Here is a 23,759-nt window from a genome sequence, read left to right on the forward strand (position 1 = left end):
GGTCTACTTGGAATCAAGCAATAAAGTAAGTAATTGGAAGGAAGTGGTTGCAATGCTTTAATCAATAAGATTGCAGTAGAATTGAGTATTGCAATGTCTTGTCCTCTTCCGTCCTATCTCGTGCTGCTTCTGAATGAGGAGCAGTGTTCTGGTCCTGGAGTGGACCAGTATCTCTTCTGAGCTTCTTCATTCCCTTGACAGCAGGGATCACAGGGGCAGACACACAGTGAAGTTAATTTGCATCCTTCTGGCCATGGTCGCTGTCTGTATATTCTTTTAGCATATGGCAAATGCAAGAAAGTGTGACTAGGCTCAAGTCTGTTTCAGCGGGAACTAAAGTAAGTTGTGTTGTTCCATTTGCCACAGGCAAAGACGTGTACATGTGCAGTTACCACAGCTCAGCTGGCCCACGGAAAGCTGTTGAGATGCGCTAGCTTGAGTGTCCGTATGAGCCCTTGGCATTGCAAAGGTAGTGATCAGACAGACTGATGGGTGTGTTAAGGTTTCTGGGAGGCAGCCAAATTAAGTACTTTTAAAAATTTGCTTTCAGCATTGGCCCCATGGCTGCAGACCTTTCCTGTAGCTGGAAGCAGGACTTCTGATTCTAGTTCAGTATCTTTTGTTAAGTGTCAGGTATGGGGTGGGTTGGCCCTGGGGCAAAAAGCAGCAGCAGCCACCCAGGGTGATGTCTCCATAACCTTTGCTTTTCTTTTCCTTCCGCAGCCCTTTTCAATCTAATTCCTGTGGGCCTTCGCGTGGTGGCAATTCAAGGGGTGAAGGCAGGTCTGTACGTTGCCATGAATGCTGAGGGATATCTCTACAGCTCAGTAAGTACTTCGCACTGTCAGGGTCCTGGAGTGGTTTGGTTTTGTAGGCGGGAGGGAGGAGACTGCATTGGGACTTGCAGCTTTTTCTGAAAATGGTCACGTATCAGCAAACCTTTAAAAGCAGGAACAGCAGGAGCTGCTGCAAGGACATGCAATATTCACTTTAAAGTGTCTCCACGGAGATTCGTGGCAATATTTCCTGACCTGTGAAGATATACTTTGTGTTCCTTTGAGTAGTTACTTAACATAGGTCACGTAGAGGAGGTCGTGTGGTTGGCTGGTTATATTCTCGTTTCCCATTTGTGAAATAGCATGGGCTGAATGGAATTGCTTCTGAATTGTGCCTGGATAACTGATCATAGGTGGTGCCCCAATGGGTCATACTGTGCAGTGTAAATCCACAGCAATACACTGATTTCATTAAAATGGTTCTGGACTATCCTGTTGGCGGAGTGCTTCAGCGAGGCAGAGTTTTCCTGTATATGTGTGGTCTTTTTAATGCACATAAAAGATAAGTGAGGCATTTTTTACTGACTAATTCCCCTATAACTTTCTTAGATGGCATGAAAGGGCATGAGGTTATTCATAAGATTCTCATTTGAAGTAAGTAATTGATTTTCACAGTGAATAATTGATTCAGTGATTTATTAAATATGGCAGTCCTTTGCCAGAATTTTTTATGCTTCAAATAACTTTGCTCTAGTTCTACATAGTAAAAAGTGATAGTTAATAATACACTTCTCATTTCTGTAGTTATGGTATCTTTAAAGTGTATAGCTGAGATTCTAATCTCATCTGCCTTTGTGTAAATTTACAGTGCAGCGATTCTGCTCGTCTAGGCATTTACTTTGCTTTAAAAGCATATGCAAGATTGCAGATAGGACCACTGAAAGGACAACAGTCCAAGTTGCTCCTACGCAATATTTCCTAATTCTTACCATCAGTCTTCATTCCTGGTGAGTTTTAAAGCTCTCACATGGTTGGGATTTCCCCCTTTCTTTTGGGAGGTAACAAAGCGCTATCTCCCTAGTGGCTCAGGGTAGAAAACAGCAAGTGGATGTGTTAGTATGCCTGGCGAGATAGGTCTCAAAACTGGCTGCTTGTCAAGAAGAGACAGAGAGATCAATCTGGATCTCTGTGGATGCCAGACGCTTCCTGTTCTTTCATAGCCCAGTAAACATAAATGACTGCTTCTAAATAAATTACATCAGTTTACTAACAATGAAAATCTCCTCTTTTTGTAAAGCTATCGGAGTCCTAAAGGTAATATCAAGCATAGTGTGGTACTGCATTATCGTGCGTGCTTCCCTTTAGGCACATAGTTGGGAGGTCAGGACTGACATTTTGCCCTGTGTTTGTGCAGCGCTGGGCATAAAGGGGTCCTGGCCTGGTGCTGGGGCTCCTCGTACCACCAGTACCCCGTAAACAAGGACTGCAGAAAAGCAGTGTGTGTCACAGAGCCACATCCAGCCTGGGTGGGTCTTTTTGGAGCAATGAGCGGTAGTATTTTCTGAACAAATATTGCAAGGGAGGGAACGGTGTGGGGCTCAGGCAAAAGAAATGGAGAGTTGGAAACATGATGTTTGACAGCTGAGAGTTTAGAGATGATGCAGAGGAAAAGGATCTCTTGCTAGCAGTAGTGAGACAATGCAGAGGGTGGGAGGGACATATCAAGAGATGGTGGGCAGCAGGAAGACCACGTGTCCAGGAAACACATCTGCTAGTCATATGAAGTTTCCTAAAAGGCACCAGATCACACATGTATTCAAATGAGGGTGGTTTCATTGGACCTGCTTATTCCCAGCAAGTGTGCCTATCTTAAATAGAAAGGTTAATCAGGGAAGGGTATGGATGCACCATGATGGCCAGTGGTTAATGAAGTGGACCTCATTACATGCCATGGCTTGATGGCATTCAGCTCTTTCTGAACTAATCACAGAGTTAAACTGTTCATTTCATCAACATGATGCAAGGTTTCTGCTTGCAGTAAATGGATGCTACTGGCCCATCTCTAATCCAGGGAGATGGAGCTTGCTGGACCCAATTTTCTTCTTGTATTGACTGGTGGCTCTGTCTCTGTCTTACAGTAGTAAACCAATGAATTCACTGTGCTTTGGAGCAGACCCCAAGGCAAGAAAAAATAAAATTTGTGGATAAAGCCTATTAGGAGCAGGGAGTGTGGGTCAAGCCACTCATAGCATCAAAGACAAGGGATGAGACCAAGGTCCTGTAAGAGAACTGGATATGGCTGAGAAAAGCTCAGCCTGTTCAGGCAGTCTCTTTTGGATGCTGCAGTTTCCTTTGTGGGGCCAGGATCCCACTCCAAGCCAACATTTGGCATGGCTGTGTCAGTCTCGAAGACTGTGCTCAAGTATTGCTTTGGCAGGACTTGATAGTCTGTTCCTCTCTGGGGCGAGCAGGGCCCCCAGCTGTGCTGCCTGGACAGGATTGCTGTCCACACCAAAGGACACGTCGTCCCTGTTCCTTTGCTTAGCAGACCCTAAACTACAGCTTGGCTCTGTCTCAGGCCAGTTTCCTTTGGTGTAGTGCATGTACCTATTTTTTTCACTAGCCTTTGCTAAGGGATTTCTGAGGAAAAAAAAAGGGGGGGGTCAATATTCCCCATAGATACTGTTCACTCACACAGATCCAATGATAAATGAACTTTTTCTGCTGCTTGGCTGCCTCCCCTGCTGTCTGTCGCAGGCCTAGCCCTGCTAGGACTTCTTATAACACCCTCAAGCCCAGGACTGCTTTCAGATAAAATGCAACTGTGCAGGGAAATGTGTTTTTGTGGGTTGTTTTTTTTTTCCTCCTCTCGAGCCCAGATTGTGGCTGTAACTGAACACATCATCACTGTGGGTTTGTTTTGTTTTTGTTTGGTGGTGGTTTTTTGGGTGATATTTAATCTGTGTGCGTCAGCTGAGACCTTGGCTGACATCCTCTGCCCTGGATCAAACCAGAGGCTATTATCAGCCTGGTCTCAGAGATGGTTTATGCCAGCTCCTTCTGAGTTTGGGCCAATGGGCTCTTGAATGAATGGGTTTAGAATAACCAGCCCTTGGAAAAAGTCTTCCTGGTGCCGATCAGCACAAAAGCAGGGCTGAGTGGGGTCCTCTAAAGCCAAACTCAGTGAGAAGGTTCTTTGCAGAAACATGCAAGACCCTCCTATGTGCTTGGCCATATTGATACCTTTAGCAATGAGTTTCCTCATCTCTTCTGTTCAGTTAGGGATGGGTAGGGACAATGTGGGGTTGGGTTGCTGGGTTGAAGCCAACCATACATCCCTAGCCAGCTTTAGAGGCCTAAATGCATTAGATGCCGAAGCCTCTTTGCTTGGGAAGCAGCTGTTTATGACTTTTGTGCATTGTTTACTTACACTAGGTACCTGATTTTTTTTTTTTTCCAGACTAGCTTATTGCTACCTCTGAGGTCTGCTGGGGAGTTAGGTGCTTAGTAGGCAAGAAAATCAGGTCTTGGTCTGAGGCACCTGGCTTTGCAGACAGTAGGATGCAAAACACTGTCTTCATAGCAAGCTTGCAGAGTCATTGGTGTGTTCCCATTTGATTTCTTGTAATGTAGAGCAGCTGTAAATTCCCTGATGGTGCATGAAGGTTTTTATCAGCACCTGTTCTGGGGAGTGACATGACTCTCCTGAGGATCTGCTGTTAGCATTTTATGCCAAAGTAAAAATATACAGAATGAATGACGGGTAGTGGGTATTACTTGTACTGTCTTAGTGCTTAGGAAGCTGAGACCAAAGGCTGGTTGTTGCAGAGGAGAGGGAAACACAGAATAAAGAGGTACGTCCTGCTCCAGTGAGTTTACAGCCTAATCGTAACGGGAGAAGACACAGAACATGCTCTCCGATCTCTGTCTGGAGTTAATAGTTCCACCACCAAATTAATTCCTACTCCCATATAACCTTTCTCTGTGAAGTTTCTCTCCTTGGTGGCCGGCTTTCTCTCCACTACCCCTGCTGCAGCAGCTTACAGGGGCATGGGGAAGGGAGTGCCTGTGAAGTGTTTTGCCTGAGAGGCAAACCTGGTTCTCCTGGAGCAGATTCTCATCATGGGGCTGTAGAGCCTCCACAGGCCCACCCAATCACTCCAAGTACACTGAAATTGCAGCTCTCAATACGATGATATGTATAATTCAGTGGCGTTACAGCTGGGAGTGGTTTTGCCCCAAGTGCATAACAGTTCTCTTCTAAAATGTACTGCTCTCAGATGTTCCTTGTTGTTTAACTCAGAGTTCTAATTATTTTTGAAATGGCAAATCATGATACATAATTTATTGGAAAGACTGAGAAAACCCTAGCAGAGATACAGAATACAGAGGAAAAAAAAAATGGGTCGCTTATGAGAGCTCAGTATGGTTTTACAGTATAAACCTGTGAGTTTGAAATGCTGAAATTAGAGCTTGAATCACTTCAAAGATTCCTGCTAAAAAGGGAATGATTATGCACAATAAAAAAAAAATGTAAACAGCATTGAAAAAACCCAAGTCATGTTAAAAGCTCAGTGTGTCTTTGCATTTTCTTTTTCTCTGCTTTTTTCTGCTCAATCATTTTGCATAATAAACATGTCTTGCATAATAATAAACAAGCATCTGGGGAAGTATGTATATTAACTGTATTTTTTAATCTGCTTGCAATGCTATAACTATTTTGCTACAACTCCTCTAGGGTTGCTGCACTCTTACTTACATCATTTCAAGGTCAGGGGCTGGAATCAATAATGCTGCATTTTCTCCCCTAATAGGCTTGGGGTGTTAAACCTGCTCCTGCCAATGCCATTTGTTTAATTCCTAGTTGACCTGCAGTGGTGCTAGCTGATTCAGTCAGAAGTACAGATAGGCCAGGCAGGTATCCCGGACATCTCCCTTTTGCGAACTTTGCAAGCAAGCAGGCTTGCTGGGGGGATTCCCTAGTTTACATGCCTCATTAGGGAGCCAGGTCAGTGGAGAGAGAGAAATGTCTCCAAAGGCAAAGCACAGCAGGAGCCCAATGTAATGTGCTTTTAATTTCCCTCCAGAGTATCTACCCGTCTTCACTGGCTGTTTAAAGGGGCTCGCTGAAAGAAGGCATTAACTGGGAGATGTAAAACTCCTCCTGTCCCCTGGCTTACTCATAAATACAGAAGGAACAAAATGGATGCTCAGGGAAGCAGCTGTGCTGAGGAGAGCCAGCCCCTGGGAGCAGATTCCTGTCTTGCATCGAATGTTCCTAAAATACAGCTCCTGGCGGGCACCCTGGCATGCCACCCTTGTATCATGGAAACTTGTAAACATGGCTATCAATAGCAAAGTGGTCCCTTTTCCCTTGGTGAGGTGCTGCTGCCCATGTTGCTCTGCTTGGCTCTCAGGAGTTCTTCAACGGTCCAGCTTTCCTTTCACCCCAGCAGAGCGAGCTCCCCCATCCCGTGTGTGCAAGTCAGGCAGGACCAGTGCTGGCCCATGCAGGCTCAGGGGTTATTCAGGATGTTGTAAGAGCTAGAAATGGGTACGACCTCACTTGGCAGGACCGCCTGGACTGCTCGTCAGATGAGGAGAGCTGGGACAGTGCAATACTGTGGCTTTTTTTTTTTTAGGCAGGTTTCCCATCTGGCATCCTGTTAAGGGACCTGTATTCCCTGAACTTTCCTTGCACAGCACCGCGGCGGGGCTCCCATGGGGAGGGTGCTGCTCTGCTCCTTGTATCGACGTCTGGGATGGGTTAGGTCAGACTTAACTTTCGCCTGTTCAAGCAAGAGACTATTCAGAGGACAAAATCAGCAACAGCAGGACCTAATCCTGTTTTCCTAGCTAGCTGTCCTTTGTCTTCTATGATAGCAGTGCAAATCATAAAGAATAAGTATGCTTCAATAAGAAGTGCCTTCTCTTAGCCTTGGTTGCACAGGATATTTAGGAATGTGTTATGTTCCACCTAATGCCACCTGGAGGAGTGGGGATGGGACCCTCCCCTTTGTGAGCAGTGGTCTGTCAGTATTGGGATGCATTATGATCCTTTGCTGAAATTTCATTTTGGAAGAAAATCGGGGGAAAACGCTCCGGTGGTGCTGACTCATCTCATTTTGACACTTCCCCAAAGAAACGTTACAGATTCCCATTTTGAAAGAACTTCAGAGTGTTTTATATTGCTTTACTGTTCCTAATAAAATCAGAACAAAATGTTTAGATTTTGGTTGAGCATTTTGATCCCACATGATTTCCTTGAAGTGTGGAAGAGGGAGGAGGGTAAAACACTGGTGGGGAGGGGTTGCTCTAAATTGTAAGGAAGGCAAGAGTGGAAATTGCAGAGATGAATCAGTTGTAGCTGCCATCTTCTGCACAGCGTTCCTTCTGCTGATTTCGTTGAGGCCAAATGTAGAGGCCTAACCTTAGATAAGCAGGCAGGTGAAGTCTTTGGAGCAGGTACTAAGCAGCAGTAGCATTGCATAGAGCTTGCCTGTTTTTCTCCTGTACATAGCGTGTGATCAGTTAACCCCTGTAGGGGAAACGATGAGGTTAAAGTAGAATGGTCAAGGGCAATACAATGTTTGAGTTGGATTTTGGAAGGAAACTCTAGGAAATGTCTAGACTGCGGATGGGACAGTGTGCAGGGAAGCCCCTAGTTAGCAGAGATGATGTGCGAGTGGAGCACTCATCCCAGCAAACAAGAACCAAAAGCTGACTGTTGCGATGTCGCTCTGGAGAGGCAGTCGCAGCAGAAGTCCCTTTCATTGCCCTCCCTTTGCATCCTGCTGGCTGGGGGGGTGCAGGAGGGGCCAGTAACTGAGCTCCTCTCCCTGGACTAACATTTTGCTTTTCCTCAAACTCTCTAGCATGCTTTGCCTGTTTTTAATGCCTTTTATCCAATGTCTTGTCTGTAAATAGTGTTATTGTCTGTTTCACAAGTGAAATCTAGACTAAACCCCAGTACATTGGGGTGATAGGGGGATTATTAACGTTTTATTTTGCGGTGGAGGGAGGACAAATATTGCCCTTCCTGGGTCCAGGACTCTCTTTGATATGAAAAGCAAGGAGGAAGGTTTTGAGCAAGGACATGTTTGGCTGAGGTCAGGTATGTGTTAATGAAGTGATTCGGATCTCCTTTCTGATAACACCAAAATCAAATATAGAATGGATAAAACTAGTGAATGGCGTGCCTTTGCCCAAACAGTGACTAATAGCTCTGGAGGCGAAAGCAGGAGATACAGCAGTGATAGGCTGAAAAACCCAAGAAGAAGCCTTACTGACTGTGTGCGTGTAATTATAATTGGGAGCCAAGCGATAGAAAACTTTTTAAATGAGGAACATTGTTGGGCTGAAATGCCGTTTTCCAGGGAAAAGGGAGAGAGGTTCAAAATACCTGGGCTATTTCAAGCCAGACTGGCTGAATCAGTGGGGAATGTAGTGTACTGTAGCGGAAAGGCCTGGATGGAAGCCTGAACCATCCCTGCCCTGCTTTTGCTGTGAAAGGGTACTATCCTGACTAAGCACTTGCAAAGCAAAAATAATTTTCTTGAAGTCTCTGAATCACGGGAGCTGAGTTCAGGTCCCATGTCTTTTAGTTCCCGTGAGTCCCAAGATACAGGGCTGACTTTTGGCACCTGTCGTTACCTGGGACGGAGCCTCACAGGAGCCTCCTGAAATTGGTGGAGTCAACGTGCTCAGCAGGAGTTATGAACCTGGCCGAGGAGCTGAAATGTCCTTATACAAGATCTAGTTCAGCAAAGCACCAAAATTGCACCGAAATTGATGCTTTGCTGAATCTGTGCTCCCCAGTCTGCCCTGCCACAGGCATGCAGGCCCTGGGGAATTACCGGCCACTTTCAGTTGCCTCTTCTGGCATCTCTTCTGGAAGAGCTACTCCTTACTGCAAGGAAAGCTCCACATCTACCCAGCTTCTGTCACCGTGAATTTATCTGTGAAGCCGCGAGCGGGGTGGGAGGGATCTGTTCGTACTACTGGCAGCCAGTCACTGCTGCGATGTGTTACATGCTGACGGCGTGCTCAGCTCCACAGAGCGCGTGGGATGGCCGGCGTGCTTCTGCCAGGAGCCTGCAATCTGTGCGCGAGCGGGGAGGACTGGAGGGGCACCTTGCCAGCAGCACTGCCCAAAGGCATCCCAGCAGCAGAGCAGGCAGGTGGGACGTGGCTTTGGACCCGCTCCAGGCCCTCCTGAACCGTGCCTGGTCCTTGTGTCTGGCCTCAAGGTATGAGGTGCACCAAAGGGACCCTGCGAGGTCTGTCTGCTGTACGTGCTGGCCGAGGCTGAGCCTAATTCTGGCCTTGTGACAGCGGGTTAGAGGGCAGCCGAAAAGCAGCGTGCATCAAAGGCAGAGCCCATCCTTCCCCACCCACCGTGCCCGCTGACACAGGGGCTGCGTTTGTTTTAAAAATATGCCTGGCCCTCATGGAAGGCCGAAAATGTCAGCCCCGGTGGGAAATGGCTGAGGCTTTTAGATCTGCTGGCTGTTTATTACTGGGTTATTTAATTGCATTATCCAACTTGTAAATTTTGAATGAATGAATGAATAAACTGGGTAGAATCTGGACTTAAAATAGCTCTTTAAAAATGTTCTGCTCTAAGACCTTTTTTTTTCCCTTGTTAGTTTTTTTTCTCTGGAATGGTACAGGAGGCTCTAGGATGGGGCCTACACAGTTTTGAGATGCTTCCACCCAACACCATGGGGACAGGCAGGCATGCAGACAGAGCAGGTCGGTTTACTGAACATCCAAAACCCTCTGCAGAGCGAGTCCGTTTAACCAACGGCCTCGACCCTCTGCAGAGCGGCTCGCTTTACATGTTAACCATAACTTGAGCTCAGACGCACACACAAAGCTCACTCGGTGCTCGGGGTCCGCGGCCGGGGGAGCGGTCCCTGGCCCGGTGGCTCATGGCCCTGCCTCACAGCACCCACCGCATCCCGCCCCGAACTCGCTGCCGCGCGGGGTTACAGTCCCTGTTCTGCGACATCGGTGATTCCGATTGACCCATGTGCCCGGGACGCCTTTAAAGGAGAAGTGGCTACGTGACCAGCCTGCCCACGGCTAATGGCCGCCTGCCCTGCAAAATGGGGGTGAGAGTAGGGGGCACAGTCACGGATGCAGGATTATGAGAAAATGGGAGATTCTGAAAATTCCGGTAGTAAAGTCATGGCCTCTTCTGTGCTGTGAAGAGGAGGAGGAAATCCTCGCTTTGCTGGAAGCTGAGCCTAGGTGGAATGCTTCAGGGCAGAGCTTGAACTCGTGGCCTGGCCCTTATTTTCCAACTGTAAATGAAAGTTCCTCTGCTGCACCAGCAGTTGTCTGTAGACTTCTCATAGGACTAGAAAACCAAGTAATCATGATTGGAGTGGTACCCATTAGTCCCTTCGTGGTATATCATCGCCTTTCTGCCTGCAATTAGATTGCACGCTTGGTCTTTTGTGACTAATTTAACTTGCTTGCAGTTTTGCTGTTCTTTAGTTACACCTTGCAACAGCTTCTGCTACTCACCTTGTTGCTGTCATCCTTTTTTCTTTTCCTTAACCACTTTTTATTAATATTAACATCAGCGTGTTTTGGACAATGTACCCAGACCAAAAGATTCATCTCAGTGGGTGGACACTATGTAGACTTGTGCCTGTGGCCTCCCCTACAGCTTTTGCTTGATTAAAAAGGGGACCTTCTTCCCTGCTGATACAGTACAGATTGCATCCTTCGTTGTGTGGAGGTGGCTACTCTTCTGAGAAAAAGCCTGACAAGCCCTGAAACTTCTAAGCAAAATCAAATTAATTGTCCCTCTCTGAAATCAATAAGTCCCTTGCACGCACACGTGAGTCACAGGTTAATTTGGTGGTTTGACATCTCAGCCATCAAGGAGGCAGTAAAGAGACTATGAGGGTGTCCTGCCATCTCTGACATACCAATGGCATCTGCGGTGCAGAGGAGCTGTGCTTTGGGAGCAATGGTAGCTTTTCATGCAGCTCTTTTTTATAAGTTAGCTGAATCCCAGAAAGTTGAAAGTGTTTTAATATTCACAATGTGCCCTCAAATCCCCCAAATACATACCTAGGTACCAGCCCCACACTAAGAGCTTTCTGAAATGTGAATACCTTCTTGACATAAATAAGACATGGCATGAAGATGGTAAGTCTTCCTGTCTCCTCACCACATTCCTCCTGAGAAGACTGAAGGATTGACTTCTCTTTATAAGAAGCTTCCTTGGTCAGCTCCTCCAAAGGCTGCACATCAAATGCATTATTGATAACAGCACTTGTGCGTTGCATGCACACATGCACACGTTACAGACTCCCAGATGCTGTCTGGAGCACTGCAGAGGAATTAACTGCAGCTGGACAAAGATTGTCTGCTTCTCTCTAAAGCCTCTGAGATAGAAATCAGCATGAATCTCTTGCATAGCCTTTTCCACCATTAGAACCATTGTAAGCATGAAATAGAAGAGAGGAAAATAGAACCTCAGGGATTTTGAACAAGGCTGTTAGGTGAGGAGGCACTGAGAAAGAGAATGTCCAACTTTCTAGGCACGTGCAAATGTGCCTAGATGAGGAGCAAGATTCTGACATTCCCACAAGTGCAGTGGCCGTGCTGGGCTATTGCTTCCACCAGCAGGAATCTCTGCAAAGCAAGCAGGGGTCAAGAAGGGCAGTTCTTGGTATCCCTGCTGCAGTGTTCAAAGCCCGTGCACTTGTGCCAGACATTGTGTGCCTTTTAAAGTGACCCCACTCCTGGTGGGTTTAGGAGTCACCACATTGTCCCATATTGCTCTAAGTTGGTTCATGTGTACTGGAAAGAGGTTCCCCCCTTTCTCCTGACACTGGATAACTACTGTTGGCAGAGCTGGGGCAGCTAATGCATTTTGAGTTTTGGACTGTACTCTCTGCCAAGGCGAAGCACCACCATCTGCAGTTGGGGAATACTAAGTATTTCCAGCAGCGCAGAGCAGACTGGCTGGAGGAAGGACCTTTGACAGGGATCCAGCCAGCTCAGGAGAAGGGTGCTGTGCAGGCGTGCAACCATCCCACTCCACTTGGGATCCGTAATATTGGTTGTTGCCTTCCTAGTTCTTAGAGGAAAAAGGCTCATAGCTGTTCTACTGACTTGTCCAAAGCAGTTTCTGTCTTCCTGCACCTCTTACTGCTGCTGTGGCATTTTGGCTGGGCAAAACCCTTCCTTTTCCTCCTTGCCTCTCCTGGCATGCTCTAGGAGCTGTAGCTAAACAGCACTGGCTGTGCTCTCTTGAGTGATGCTCTGTGTCTTTCTTAACTCCTGCCTGCCGATCTGCATCTGCATAGAGGCTCAGCACAATCTTGTCCGCAGGGGATGTCTATGGATGTCCTGTAGACAGCTGGTGTGATAAGAAGGCATCTAAAATGCCACTGCTGTTCAATGCTTCTCAACCTGGAGACCTGTCTGGGCACTGACATGCCCTGTTTTCTGGCTTTACATGGAAAAAACCTGGAGACCTTGTGTAGGGACTTGCCTTCGTCCCCATTGTCCCAGTCCTTGAGTGCAATGCAGTGCTCTGCCCTAGCAAGCAGCCGGGAGGCATTGAACCCAAAGGCAGACATGGTTTCTCCAGCTGGAGAAAGTTGAGAATCTCTGCAGGAGTCACATCTATGAGCTTTTGTTTAGGGAGAAAAAAAATATAAAGCACCTCTAAGAGCAGACCGCAGCTTGACCAACCCTGTCATGATGCTCATGGTCCTGTTGCACTCAAGATTGTTTCCAGGTTTATGATTCACATGTACTGCCTGTAGCAGTATTTCCCCGTGGGTGCCAGGGAATCCCCCCGTACACCGTGGTGAGCAGGAAGGGAAAGGAGCAAAGGGAAGGACTCTAGAAGTACTTGAGCTGAAATCAGAAACAGGATAGTCTGGTGATAACTGCCAGTGTTGGACTAGGAGGAGGAGGAGGAGTGAGAGCTCATGCTGAACACCACCTTTCGATGGGAGGCCAGGTCAGAGAGATGCTGTGTCACTTCAATCTCTGATGGGAGCACCAGCCAAATACTGTCAGCATAATGCAGGACCTAGCCAGTGGCACTCACATGTCTGGTAGATATAGAGCTGTTAAAATGCAATTATTTTGCCTAAAGCTACATCCCATGATTGACCTTCAGGGTTGGTCTGGCTGGTCTGAGGGCGTCTGGGTCATCTGGATCGTTGGCAGTGGGAGGAATTAACTTAGCTGGGGCTGCAGAGGCCAGTGGTGTGGGCCCCAAAAAGAATCTGTTATCACTTACTTGTGAGTTGCTCCTGGGCTCTCCCACGCTCTCAGATAATTTTCCACTCATGCTGGGAAGCTTCATCACATAGTTAAGGAAACTGAGCATAGAGGAGTGATGTGACACGCCCAAGGTCATGTGTGGAGACTAGATTAGGCTTTCTATTCTTTCTGATCCTAACCCTTTGCCTTAATCACAAGCTTTCTTTTGTATCACTGTGATCATCCAGGGGACTGGTGCATCAGCAGCAGCACAACTTGTTTGTGTGGTATCTTGTGTCTGAGCAAATTGGTTTGCTTTGAAAGCTGCGTGCTATGTAGGCAGGGCTTGCTTCTCCCTCTCTGTCTTCCCATTTCACTTCTTTTCTGGCTCTTCAGCATTTATGTCCCTAGCAATCTTCACTGAGGATAATGGGAGCAGGCAAAAGAACCACAGGAGAGTCGTACTCTGCCAGCCATCTTCCCTTGCACATCTTAATACCATATGTCAAGTGCAGTTGCTCAGGGCTCCACAGATATCTCTTTTTCAGCCACCCTGTTTATGGTGTCGGCTTCACAAGATGGCAGGTGGAGAATTGGAAACAGCTCCCGAGAAGCTCAGGATTGCAGCAGTGCTCTGCAAAGAAGCACTTGTAATATGCTGATGCCCCCAGGAGCTGAACAGCCAGGTCTTGCAAGAAAACCATTTGCAGTAACAAAAGCAGGCATGGATTTTCAGACAATTTAAAGCCCATCTTTCAGAGGTGTTGGGCACCCAGTACATTCTCTTGCTCTCGCTGAGATGAACGTAAAGGTGGTCCTTGTGGGTCCATTTAACTCAGTGTGCAGCCCCAGCAGGTGCCACTCATAGTGACAGCTAGGAGAAACCAGTAACAGAAACAGTAGCTTAGTGAACTATCTGACCACTGAGAAAACATCTTCTTAGGGTGTGCAGAAATACCTGTTTTTTCAGAGCAAGGCTGGGTACCAGAAACCATCTGGGTGGATTGCTGGGCAGTCTCTCCAGCATTCACGGTGCTTCAGTAGTGCTTTATAGCCATGGTATGGTGCCATGCACTGTGTCTTCCTCTCTCCAGGGCATCTCATGCCATCCAGGCATGACCAAGGATTTAATGAGAGCTGTGGGCCAAACTCTGCACCGGTGGTTTTGCTTGGAGGTGGACTGGGTGTGTGTGACTCAACAGATAATGTTGTTCCATAGTTTTTTTAAGTGGTGGATGGCCGTAAAGCATCACATAGCAAGGCAATGGTGGAAGGAACAGTACAATTTCTGTGGTATTGAGGGATATTTCAGTTTCTGATGTCTCTGGCACTGGCTTGAATCTAGAGCAAACCAACTGATGTTCATGTAGTCAGAAAACTGAGATGAGTGTATTTACCCCAGCATACCCGAGACCCTGGCCAGCTCAGTTGTTTGGGTAGTGTCCAGTGAATGTGTGCATGCTCATACTATTATGTATATAGGAAACCAGTTCCTTTCTGAGGCAGAGGAATATGAATTTTCAATGAATTTTCTTTGTTAATAGTGTTTTAGGATTTTAGTGAATAAATGGTAATCTCTTAGAAATAGTGCCTGTTTTGGGAATTGGAAATCATCATGTCTTTCTGTGAAGTCATAGCAAGACCTGCTTTTCTACCAGAAAGCTCAAAGTGGTTTCCAGAAAAAGGAGAGAATTATCCACTTTCTTACACAAGAAAACAGAGGTGCAGAAAAGGGAAGGATGCCTGTTGGTCACACTTCTCTTTGATTTGTAACTCCTTAGTTGCAAAAGCAGGCAAAGCACCCAGATTCCCGTAGCCTCAGTTTCTTGCATGACACTGGCTAATTTCAAGTGTTTTTTCAAATTTTTGTGCGCCCCCGTGAAAGTGTTGGCCACTGGATTCCAAGCATGAATGTCTCAAACTTTTTACTCTGCTACAACCTCTATTTTTGTGAGGGGCTCTGAGAGACGATTTATTAAACTATCTTAATTAGAGTTTCTTGCATCTCCAGGAGTTTCTTGCAAATAAGTTTTTTGTGAAAGTTTATTATTCAAATTTGGAGGGATGGAAGGAAATCAATTTCCTCCTTCAAAACTACGTTTTTTCACCTACTCTATTTGCTTATCACTGTCTGCCTTGCCAAGATTATTCTAATCAGATTTCACATATAAAAAAATAATAACATAAAAATAATTCTCCTCTTTCAAGTATTTGGGAGGCTTAAGTAGATTAAGATATTGATCAGATTCTACTCACTGTTGCAGCTGTGAATACAATGGAGGGTACCTGGTGTGGCTGGGGAAAGAATTGTGCTTGATGTGTGTCTTTTATCTTCGGAGAGAGGCCAGAAGGGGGGACTGAAACCAGCCTCATCCCTGGGGGTTGTTTGGTTAAACCTATGTTTCTGGGTAGCAGCTGGGATGTAGACCTGCTAGGTGTATGGAGACAGCCCAAACCAACCGGGGCAAATGGCAGAGAAGAGATACTTGCGTGGTTGCAGGTTGCACTGCAGGAAGCTGCTCTAGCAACCAGACCTGCCAGGCTGGTGCTTCACCACCACCTCCTTCACCGAGCTCTTTCAAAGAGGAACCAAATGTCCGAATTGCTTGAGTGGTTTTGCAATCTGTCCTCAGCCTAATGCACCAAAATAGCAGCCTGCAGCAAGGCCAGCACAGCTTCTCTGCATACAGCTTACTTCTGATTTGGCAGCCGTATGAAAAGCGTGTTCACTGTACATGTCAAGACTGATAGTGCTCCTATGGGTGCTATGACCTTGACCATCCTTTCATTCTTCCTCAGTAAGCTCATTACAAGCTTCTAAATCGTCATCAGGGTTTTGCCATGAGCTAAAATGAAAGTGTCTTTCTGTAAATACTGCCACAAGGAGGTAGATTAATCTTTCAGCATGAGGTCTGGGCATGTGGACATGGTGGGGGAAGGCCACTCTGATACTGATTCTGGCCCCTTGTATTACAACCTAAGTGTTTCTATGGAGTTTCACAGAACATACCTCCATATTCCATAGGTGGGATCTTCTTGATTGTGGCTGAAAGATGATATGGATGTGTGTTCATACTGCGCCAGGAAAAAGACAAACACAGGCTCCTGACAGCAGTAGTTATTTTGGGGGTCCCAGGCACATGAAACCTGGCCTTAGTAATAATATAGGCCTGCAGTCAAAATGTGAAAAAAAGGTTGCGTCCCTCTTTGCAGGCGGAAGGCAATTCTTGTATTTAGAGTGCTAGCAGGGCAGTTCGTAGCGTTCAGCTCCCTGCTCTGTCACAAATGCTTTGCCTTGACCGCAGAGTTCAATTCAGTTGCCTAAACCTAGATATTCATCTCCCTCTGCAATGTGCCAGCATATCCTGCCTGGCCTCCAGAAGAGCATGGATGTCCCTTAGGTCCTGTGTCCCACCTGCCAGCCCTGTGTATGTCTTGCATGCTCCAGGACATCTTAGATGGCACTAGAAACTTATGTTTAGGTAACTAGATCAAGCCCTTAATTTCTCTGCCTGGGCTGCTCATCTATATGGTGGAGATAAGATTTCTTTCCTACTCCCACAGAGACAGTGTGGAGATAAGTGCATTGGTGATTGACAGGCACACGGATGCTACGTTGAGGGCACTGTGTAAGAGCTTGAATAGATAAGAGAGTGACTACATGACAGCATGAGGTTTCTTTCTTTGGTTTTTTTACCTGAAAAGATTTTCTCCTTCACATGTCCTTTTCCTATCAGGATGTTAGTGCTGTGAAAGAGAGATGAGCTCACATGGGCCTCTCACACCTGAAGCGTTCCCAGGTTGACATTGCTCCAAATCTAGCTGCGTTTCTCTCTTGAGTCCAGCCATCCTAGCCCTGTTTGACCTATTTGCCCCACGTTACTCAATCACAGAAGTGTGCATATGCCTCGGCAGCATTTGGAGGCAGCTTCCATTTGGGATATCTCTATTACTCATTAAAAAAAAAGAAAAGGCAAAAGGAGGCTCTTGGTTTTCAGGTCTGCCAAGTTGGAATGGTGCAGGGAAGTAGGGAAATCACTGTTTGACTTCAAAATGGAATAAATTGACCTGGTACCACCTGAGAGAATAAACCCAGAACCTAGCTTTCTTATTTTTCAGCTAAATCACTCTTCTGGCACCTAGTTATTTCATTGCCAGTGGTGCTGTAAATATTTGCAGCTCCCTGTGGTTTCAGCGGGATTTCAAAGTAATCACCATCCCTGCAGTTCTTTCCCCTTTTATTTACAGACTTCAAAAGCTCAGCTTTATGCTCATCATTTAGGACTCTGTTTCCTGACATCCATTTGGAGACTGTCCGAAAGAAATTTTCTATAGCCAAGATATCTTTTCAAAGTTTCCTCTAAGGGAACAGAATACTGGAAGTCTCTGGGACATAAGAGCCCAAACTAGCATAGGTTTGGGCCCTTTAGCTAGTCAGAGCTATAGACCCCATTGAAATCTAGGGGGGTATTGGGTCATCTCCTTCCTCAGGTCTCCCCTGAAAAAATCAAATCATTATTCTCTGCAGCAGAGGACCACCATGCGCAGTGGGAGAGGTGGATGCATTGAGGGCATCAAGAAGAAGCTGTGAAGGCCTCCGTGCTCTGCAGCAAAAGCTTTAGCCACACAACTGTCAGAGAAGAAACTGAGAAACCGCGTACATTTTTCCAAATAACCTGTGAGAGAGTCTGCAGTGTACACTTTTTAGGTCATTATGTCCTTTTATTTATCTTCACTTTCACAGTGTCCCCTTTCTCTGTGCCTGTAGTCATCAATCATATATGTTCAAATACTTGGGTATAATCTGCTCTCGGTAGTGTCACTTCAAATTGTAAAATTCTTTGCAGTTAACAGTTTCTCAGTTTCTGTGAACAATACATTGATGTAATTATCAACAACGTACTTTACCTCCTGCAACTCTTGAATCTCGAGTCATTGAAACATCCACAAAGTGAGCAAAAGCCAGCAGAGCCCTTCTGAGTGTATTTATGCACTGGCATTGCATAGATTCTCCATTCACTTTTATCCTTTGGGTTTTTACTGAAAACACTCTTTAAAAGAAGGCCGCGGTGGCCATTGCTGCAATTCCTCACATGCATTGCTAGCACTTGGAGTCAGGAGCCCTTCATGTCCACCCAATTCTTGCTGGATGTTTCTCTGGCCGGTTCAGTGGCCTTACACAGTAACTAAGTCATCAAGGACACGAGCACGTCCTTAATTCAATAGGAGAACTCTCTGCTGGAAAACCAGTTACTTCTCTGCTCAAGTACTTGGCTGAACTGAGGAACTATTTTGCTCCAGAAGATCCTGGGGGACTAGCTTTTGATCTAGACCTCAGGGCACCTCTTGTGCCCTGCCAAACTTGGCAGCATCCATCTGGTGAAAATATCCCTCCCTGCATCTTTCTAACTCATATCTCTCTAGGAGCCATCTGTCTGTCTAATCTTCCCAAGCACTAACGGATGGCTGTGCTTAAGGGTTTGACCATCCAACTAGAGTCCTCTAATGATGAAGCCAATGATGCCATGATTGCTAGTGCATGGTGAGCTCTGTGCAGCCTTCCTACAGCTGCTTACTTGCTTTCTTTCACCACTCAAATCTGCAGTGTAATTTTTAAAATGAGCATCCCATTTGCCCCTAATCTCGTAATTATAATGCAAATATTGACCACTTTTCCTTTGAAAAATTTGTGGAAGAAGGAAGGAGGAATGCCTCAGTGGAAGTACATTGTCAGCTATACAAAGCTAAATCCACATTCACTAGGACAAAGATGAATTTACATACTCAGAATGGGTAATTGCATAGCGAAGAACACAGTGTGCGTGCTAGGTAGGTAAATTATAATACTCTGAGACTGTCATAACGATAATGTTGAGGGGACAAACCAGATTTACATATTTGAAAAAGTGGGCTTACATGTGATTCTTGTTCATTTAGATAAATCAGCTAATGTATTAGCTTAATACATGGCAGAGACAATAGTCTGACTCCTCAAATATATATATTCAGGGAAAAATAAAGATTTAGGAACAATTCTTTCAGTAAATAGGGGGATTATCCACAAATCCAATAAAAATCTGCAGTTTTTATTTCCCCTGTTACAGTATTTTCTGGCTTGAAAGCATTTGAAATGATGCTATTTCCTGATTAGATGCCTTTTTAGAACTCCCTATCAGCCATTTTCCTTTTTTTTTTTTTGAGCCTTTTCTGATTTCTAGGTAATAAAAGCCATTGAATAGTTCTTTAGTGTGCAACTGTGGAGTCAGCAGAAAATAACTGTCCAGACTGCAAAGGAGAACCGATTTAACCTGGTCTTCAGATTACAGTGAATAAATGAGGAGAAATGTGTTCCTGAATGTTTTCAGCCTTCAACAATTCAATAACTGTGCCCTTTTCAGCCTCAACTGACTGAAATTTCTTCTTTTTTTTAGAAGAAGATCTTCATTGCCCAGAACAATGGCATCTCAGTAGCTTTGTCGGTCTGTCCCTTTTCTGCTTGGGACATCCCCTCACTTTTGGTGTTGGAATACCTGCAGATTTCTTTGAGAAAGTAGTTGCAAGATAGAAAGTGTGATTGAACCGGCCAGTTTGGCTTTCTGTGGAAAGCAAGCTGTGAGGCCTCTGTCAAACTTGGTTGAATTGTATTTACCTGGAGCAATATTTTAATGAAGCAACTGGGCCAGGACTGGAGGGTTTTCATCCATCCTTTGAGGAGCATAGTGTATGCTGAGTGACTGCTTGTACTCTCACAGCAGTTTGGAAGGTGCCTGGAAAGTTTTGTGTGATGTGACCCAGCAGAGCAAGTAGGACACTAATTAGATGTAGGCACACAGTGGGGCAAAGCAGGTCCTAGAGTCAGTGAGTATGACATATATGTTTGTGTGCAGAAAAGAGAAAGAGAGGAAGGAGAAAGGTTCAAGCCTAGAGGCGAGTCCTTGGAAACAAAGCCCCACTGAGAGTTTCAGAGGAGGGTGAGCCTCATTCTCTGAGCATCCGTGCCAACATTTTCCAGGAGAACATTAGCAAGTTTAAAACGGAGAAGAAGAATATTCTTCACATAATATGTGATGGCTGTTAAAGACAAGGATACCACAGATTGCTGGAGATTCAGGGCTATAGGCCATGTTCCTACACTCTTCACTAATACATCCAATACCAGTCCCTGCCAACAACAAACTACTCATCTAGATGAACCTCTGGCAGAAGGAAGCCTGTGTTCAAGAGGGTCTAGGACCAAAGGGATAGAAAAGGATGCCCTGAATGAACCTTTATCTTTCTAAAACCTCCAAGTACCCCTCAAAACCAACAATGGGGTATCTGCAAAACTGTCTCTGACAAAAAGGCTGATGACTAGGCCCATGTGAAAGCAGGACAGCAGAGTTAGAGAAGTTCATGCAAGTCCACCAATGGCACATGGGATGTCTGTGGAAGACCTGAGCATTTATTTAGAATCATGATGAAAATTTGTCAGTCTCCTGCCTTAACTATTGGACTCTCCTTCTTCTCTAGCTCACCATGTTTCATACAGAGTCTTTTCTCTCAGTGTCATGTATGCTGAGGGCATTAGCCCACTGGCCTAGGAAACAAAGGGGTAAACTTTTTTCTCAGAGCTGGATTTTTCAGCTGGCTCCAGGGCTGGAGGCAACGGGCACAAACTGAAACACAGGAGTTTCTGTCTGAACATCAGGAAACACTTTTTTACTGTGAGGGTGACTGAGCACAGGAAGGTTGTGGAGTTTCCCTCCTTGGAGGGATTACCTCCATCTTTGATTTCTGGCTTCCCCAGTAAGCTTTAGTGGTCCTTGCAGGTGGCTCTGGAGATGGTTTGTAAAATTCAGCTGAAGTGGCTTCCTGGCTGTGGAAGCTAACCAAGGACCACAGAGTAGAATAAAGCTGTGGAATGTCTTTAGATGGCTTTAAAGTGCAAATGCAAATATGTTGCCAAGATTAGACCCAGTGAAACAAATGCAGCAGCAGAGCAACCTGCTGCAATAAGCTACGGCATAAATATCCCAGCAGAAAGGTTCAGAGCCATCTGCAAAGACCACTAAAACTTACCGGGGAAGCCAGAAATCAGAGAGAGAGGTAATAATCAGTCTTCAATATCTCAGAAGCATACGGGCCTCTTTCCGCATTATGCTACATGAATGACTTTTGTATTGCAGTATCAGCCTTTAGGTGATAAAAAAAAAAGAGGGAGGCACAGCAGTTTTAATAGAGAGCTCAGATATAGACTGAAGCTATTAACTTGCTGAAAGTCCTGGTTGTTTTGAAGGAGCAATCTGGTTACCATTAAAAAAAGCAACAATAAAAAAATCTCCCTCCCAAAAAAATTTTGCATGTTTGCATTTGTGTTAATAGTTTCCTTTTTCTGCTCCATAACATGCCTTTTTTCCAAGAGGTGAGAAAAAAGTGACAGGAAGGACACTGATAGGAATGGTAGAGAAGACTTCGGTAAGGGAAAGTGGGTGGTGGAGGAGATTTGTTATGTGATGCAAAACCTATCACCTCCATGTCCAGATTCCTCTCTGTCCAACTCAATACCACCCTAATAAATCTCCACCCTTTGGCTAGTGTCCGCATCCAGGCCGTATCATTAGTCACTGGTGACAATTACTATTAGTCATTATTGCCGGTATAGAAATTCAGTCTGAACAGACTGGCTGGGACTGGAGACAAACCAGTCTCTGTGTCTGTGCTAAGAAATGTTTGCTGCCAGCGATGTGTGGTCTAGGAGTTGGTACAGCTGACTGTTGCCCAACGCTATCCATGCTGCATTTCCATTTCTTGGACAATACATGCTGTTCTTGTGTTACCAAGTTTTAATGAATAGTGTGTTGTTATGTGTTGCTTCCTTTAGTGTGTACCAACCCTCCTCCCAGACACACCAGAAGCTCTGAGATGATCCTGCAATCATTGGTAATAAAAAAGTTGCCACTTAATTTGCACTCTCATTTCAGAATGAGGAGATAACGTTCCCAATGATCTGCCTTTAAAGACAGCTCATTTGTTGCTGTTACTCAGCCAGAATCCAGGGAGATTATCTTGTTCGGTTTGGAAACTGCAGTGTTAATTAAAAGGTCTCCAGAAACCATCTGTGAGCTTTTATTACAATTTGAGATTTGTTCCCACTGATTCCTGTAGTGGGGGGAGAGCAGGGGTTACACGCTGATGGCTTGTAATTGCTTCCACATTTGTGTATTGATCACTGTGGGCACGTTCACATCAGAAGTTATTAAGGTCAGTAGTGCCGTCTCGCTGTTTTCCCTCTATGGCATTTTCCCCCAGTCACCCAAGTTCTCCCTGTAAGGATGTTTCCCCCTGTAAGGATGTTTCCTGCTATTATGTATCTGACATTTCTGCAGCTGTGAGTTTATTCACCAAAATTCCTCCAGACATGTTGTCATGGATTGTTCCAAGCCACAATCCAACAGGACAGAAGGTGCCTGAGTTAACTTCAGCAGTGAAATTATACAGCAGAAGGCATTATTAAAAGTGGATCTTTAGTCCAATAAATCCTCCTTTATGAGTCAGAGATTGGAAGGAATTCAGAGAAGGGCAATAGAAACAGTTACGGGGCTGAGGGTTGGGTTAGAGGGGATGTGTTAAGAGAGGGAAAGGTATCAGCATTTGATACGGGGGAAAATTGAGCATATAATGTGCTGTACTGACTAAGAAAGAGGATGTTTTCAGGAAACCAGCAATGAACATAAAACATTGCAAGAGTGACATAGGAAGTTCTGAGCTGCTGATAGGAGTGCAGTAGTCTAGTGGTGTTAGCTCTGCAAAATGGAGATTTCCAGGTGTGTAGTGAATATAGATACAGGTATGTAATTTAAATCACTGTCTTTGCATTGGTAGGGATGTGTCCTTTGACTTGGCCCATAACCAAGGGTCCGAAGGGCAGGGGTTACTAGTACCCTTCCTTTTTGATACCTGGTGTGCAAGGGACATTTTTGTTCCAACAGAAGAAAAATCCCTCTCATTAGCAAAGGATAACAAGTAATTTGGGAGCTGAAGAAAGCTTTTCTTTTCCAATGAGTGTGTGTTAATTAACTGTCTGCTTCACAAATGAACTATTAGTAGAAGGTGCTTAAGTAAAATGCCCTGAAGCTGCCACTTTGCTTCTTAACCATCTTCTCTGGAAAAAGATGTTGGGATCTGCTGTGAAGCCCAGTCACAGAACTGAGGAGAGCCTGCAGCAATCCTCCTGCAAGAAGGATGCTGGCAGCATTTCCATCCTAGCTCTGTTAGATCACTTGGCAGCTCTTCATTTCAGTGATGACAGTATTCTTTTAACCCACCTTTTATACCTGTTGGGTTTTCCTGGAAGCACCTTCTCTGGTTTGTGCTGCATATATTCTAGGCTGCTGCATTTTTGATTCGTTGTGCGTGTCTAGTATACGTGCATCCGATCTTAAAAACTACTAGTTAAAGGACTTTCTAGACTTCAGGCTCTGAGGTGATGCTGATGTTTTCCCAGCTCATTAGGGGAACAGCACGTGCCATCATCCTGACTTTTGACTATTGGGCTCCAGCGTGGCAGGGAGGGGAAGGCGGTTGTTTTCCTTTTGCTCTATTTGTGGCTGAAGGTTGCAAGAATTTCCTTGTGCCTGCTCTGGGTGCTGGCTCTGTGGCTTCCATTTATGACTTTGCATTAGGATTTTTTACTCTTCCTCAGTTACTGCCTGCTACTTACCTCCTGTGCCACTTCTTTTCTTGTGAAAGCATCATGGT

At 45.4% G+C, this 23,759-nt stretch overlaps 1 protein-coding gene across 3 annotated transcripts in view; it reads left to right on the top strand.

Moving 5' to 3' along the window:
- Positions 1 to 23,759, top strand: part of FGF12 (fibroblast growth factor 12) — a 232,964-nt gene that overhangs the window by 157,858 nt on the left and 51,347 nt on the right. For all 3 annotated transcript variants that reach the window (XM_072868043.1, XM_072868042.1, XM_072868041.1), the window contains exon 3: positions 724 to 827. In XM_072868043.1, the coding sequence (XP_072724144.1) occupies positions 724 to 827 (104 nt within the window). The remainder of the gene's footprint in view (positions 1 to 723; positions 828 to 23,759) is intronic.

This window comes from Ciconia boyciana, chromosome 7 (assembly GCF_034638445.1).
Source record: "Ciconia boyciana chromosome 7, ASM3463844v1, whole genome shotgun sequence".
NCBI classification, from domain to species: domain Eukaryota; kingdom Metazoa; phylum Chordata; class Aves; order Ciconiiformes; family Ciconiidae; genus Ciconia; species Ciconia boyciana.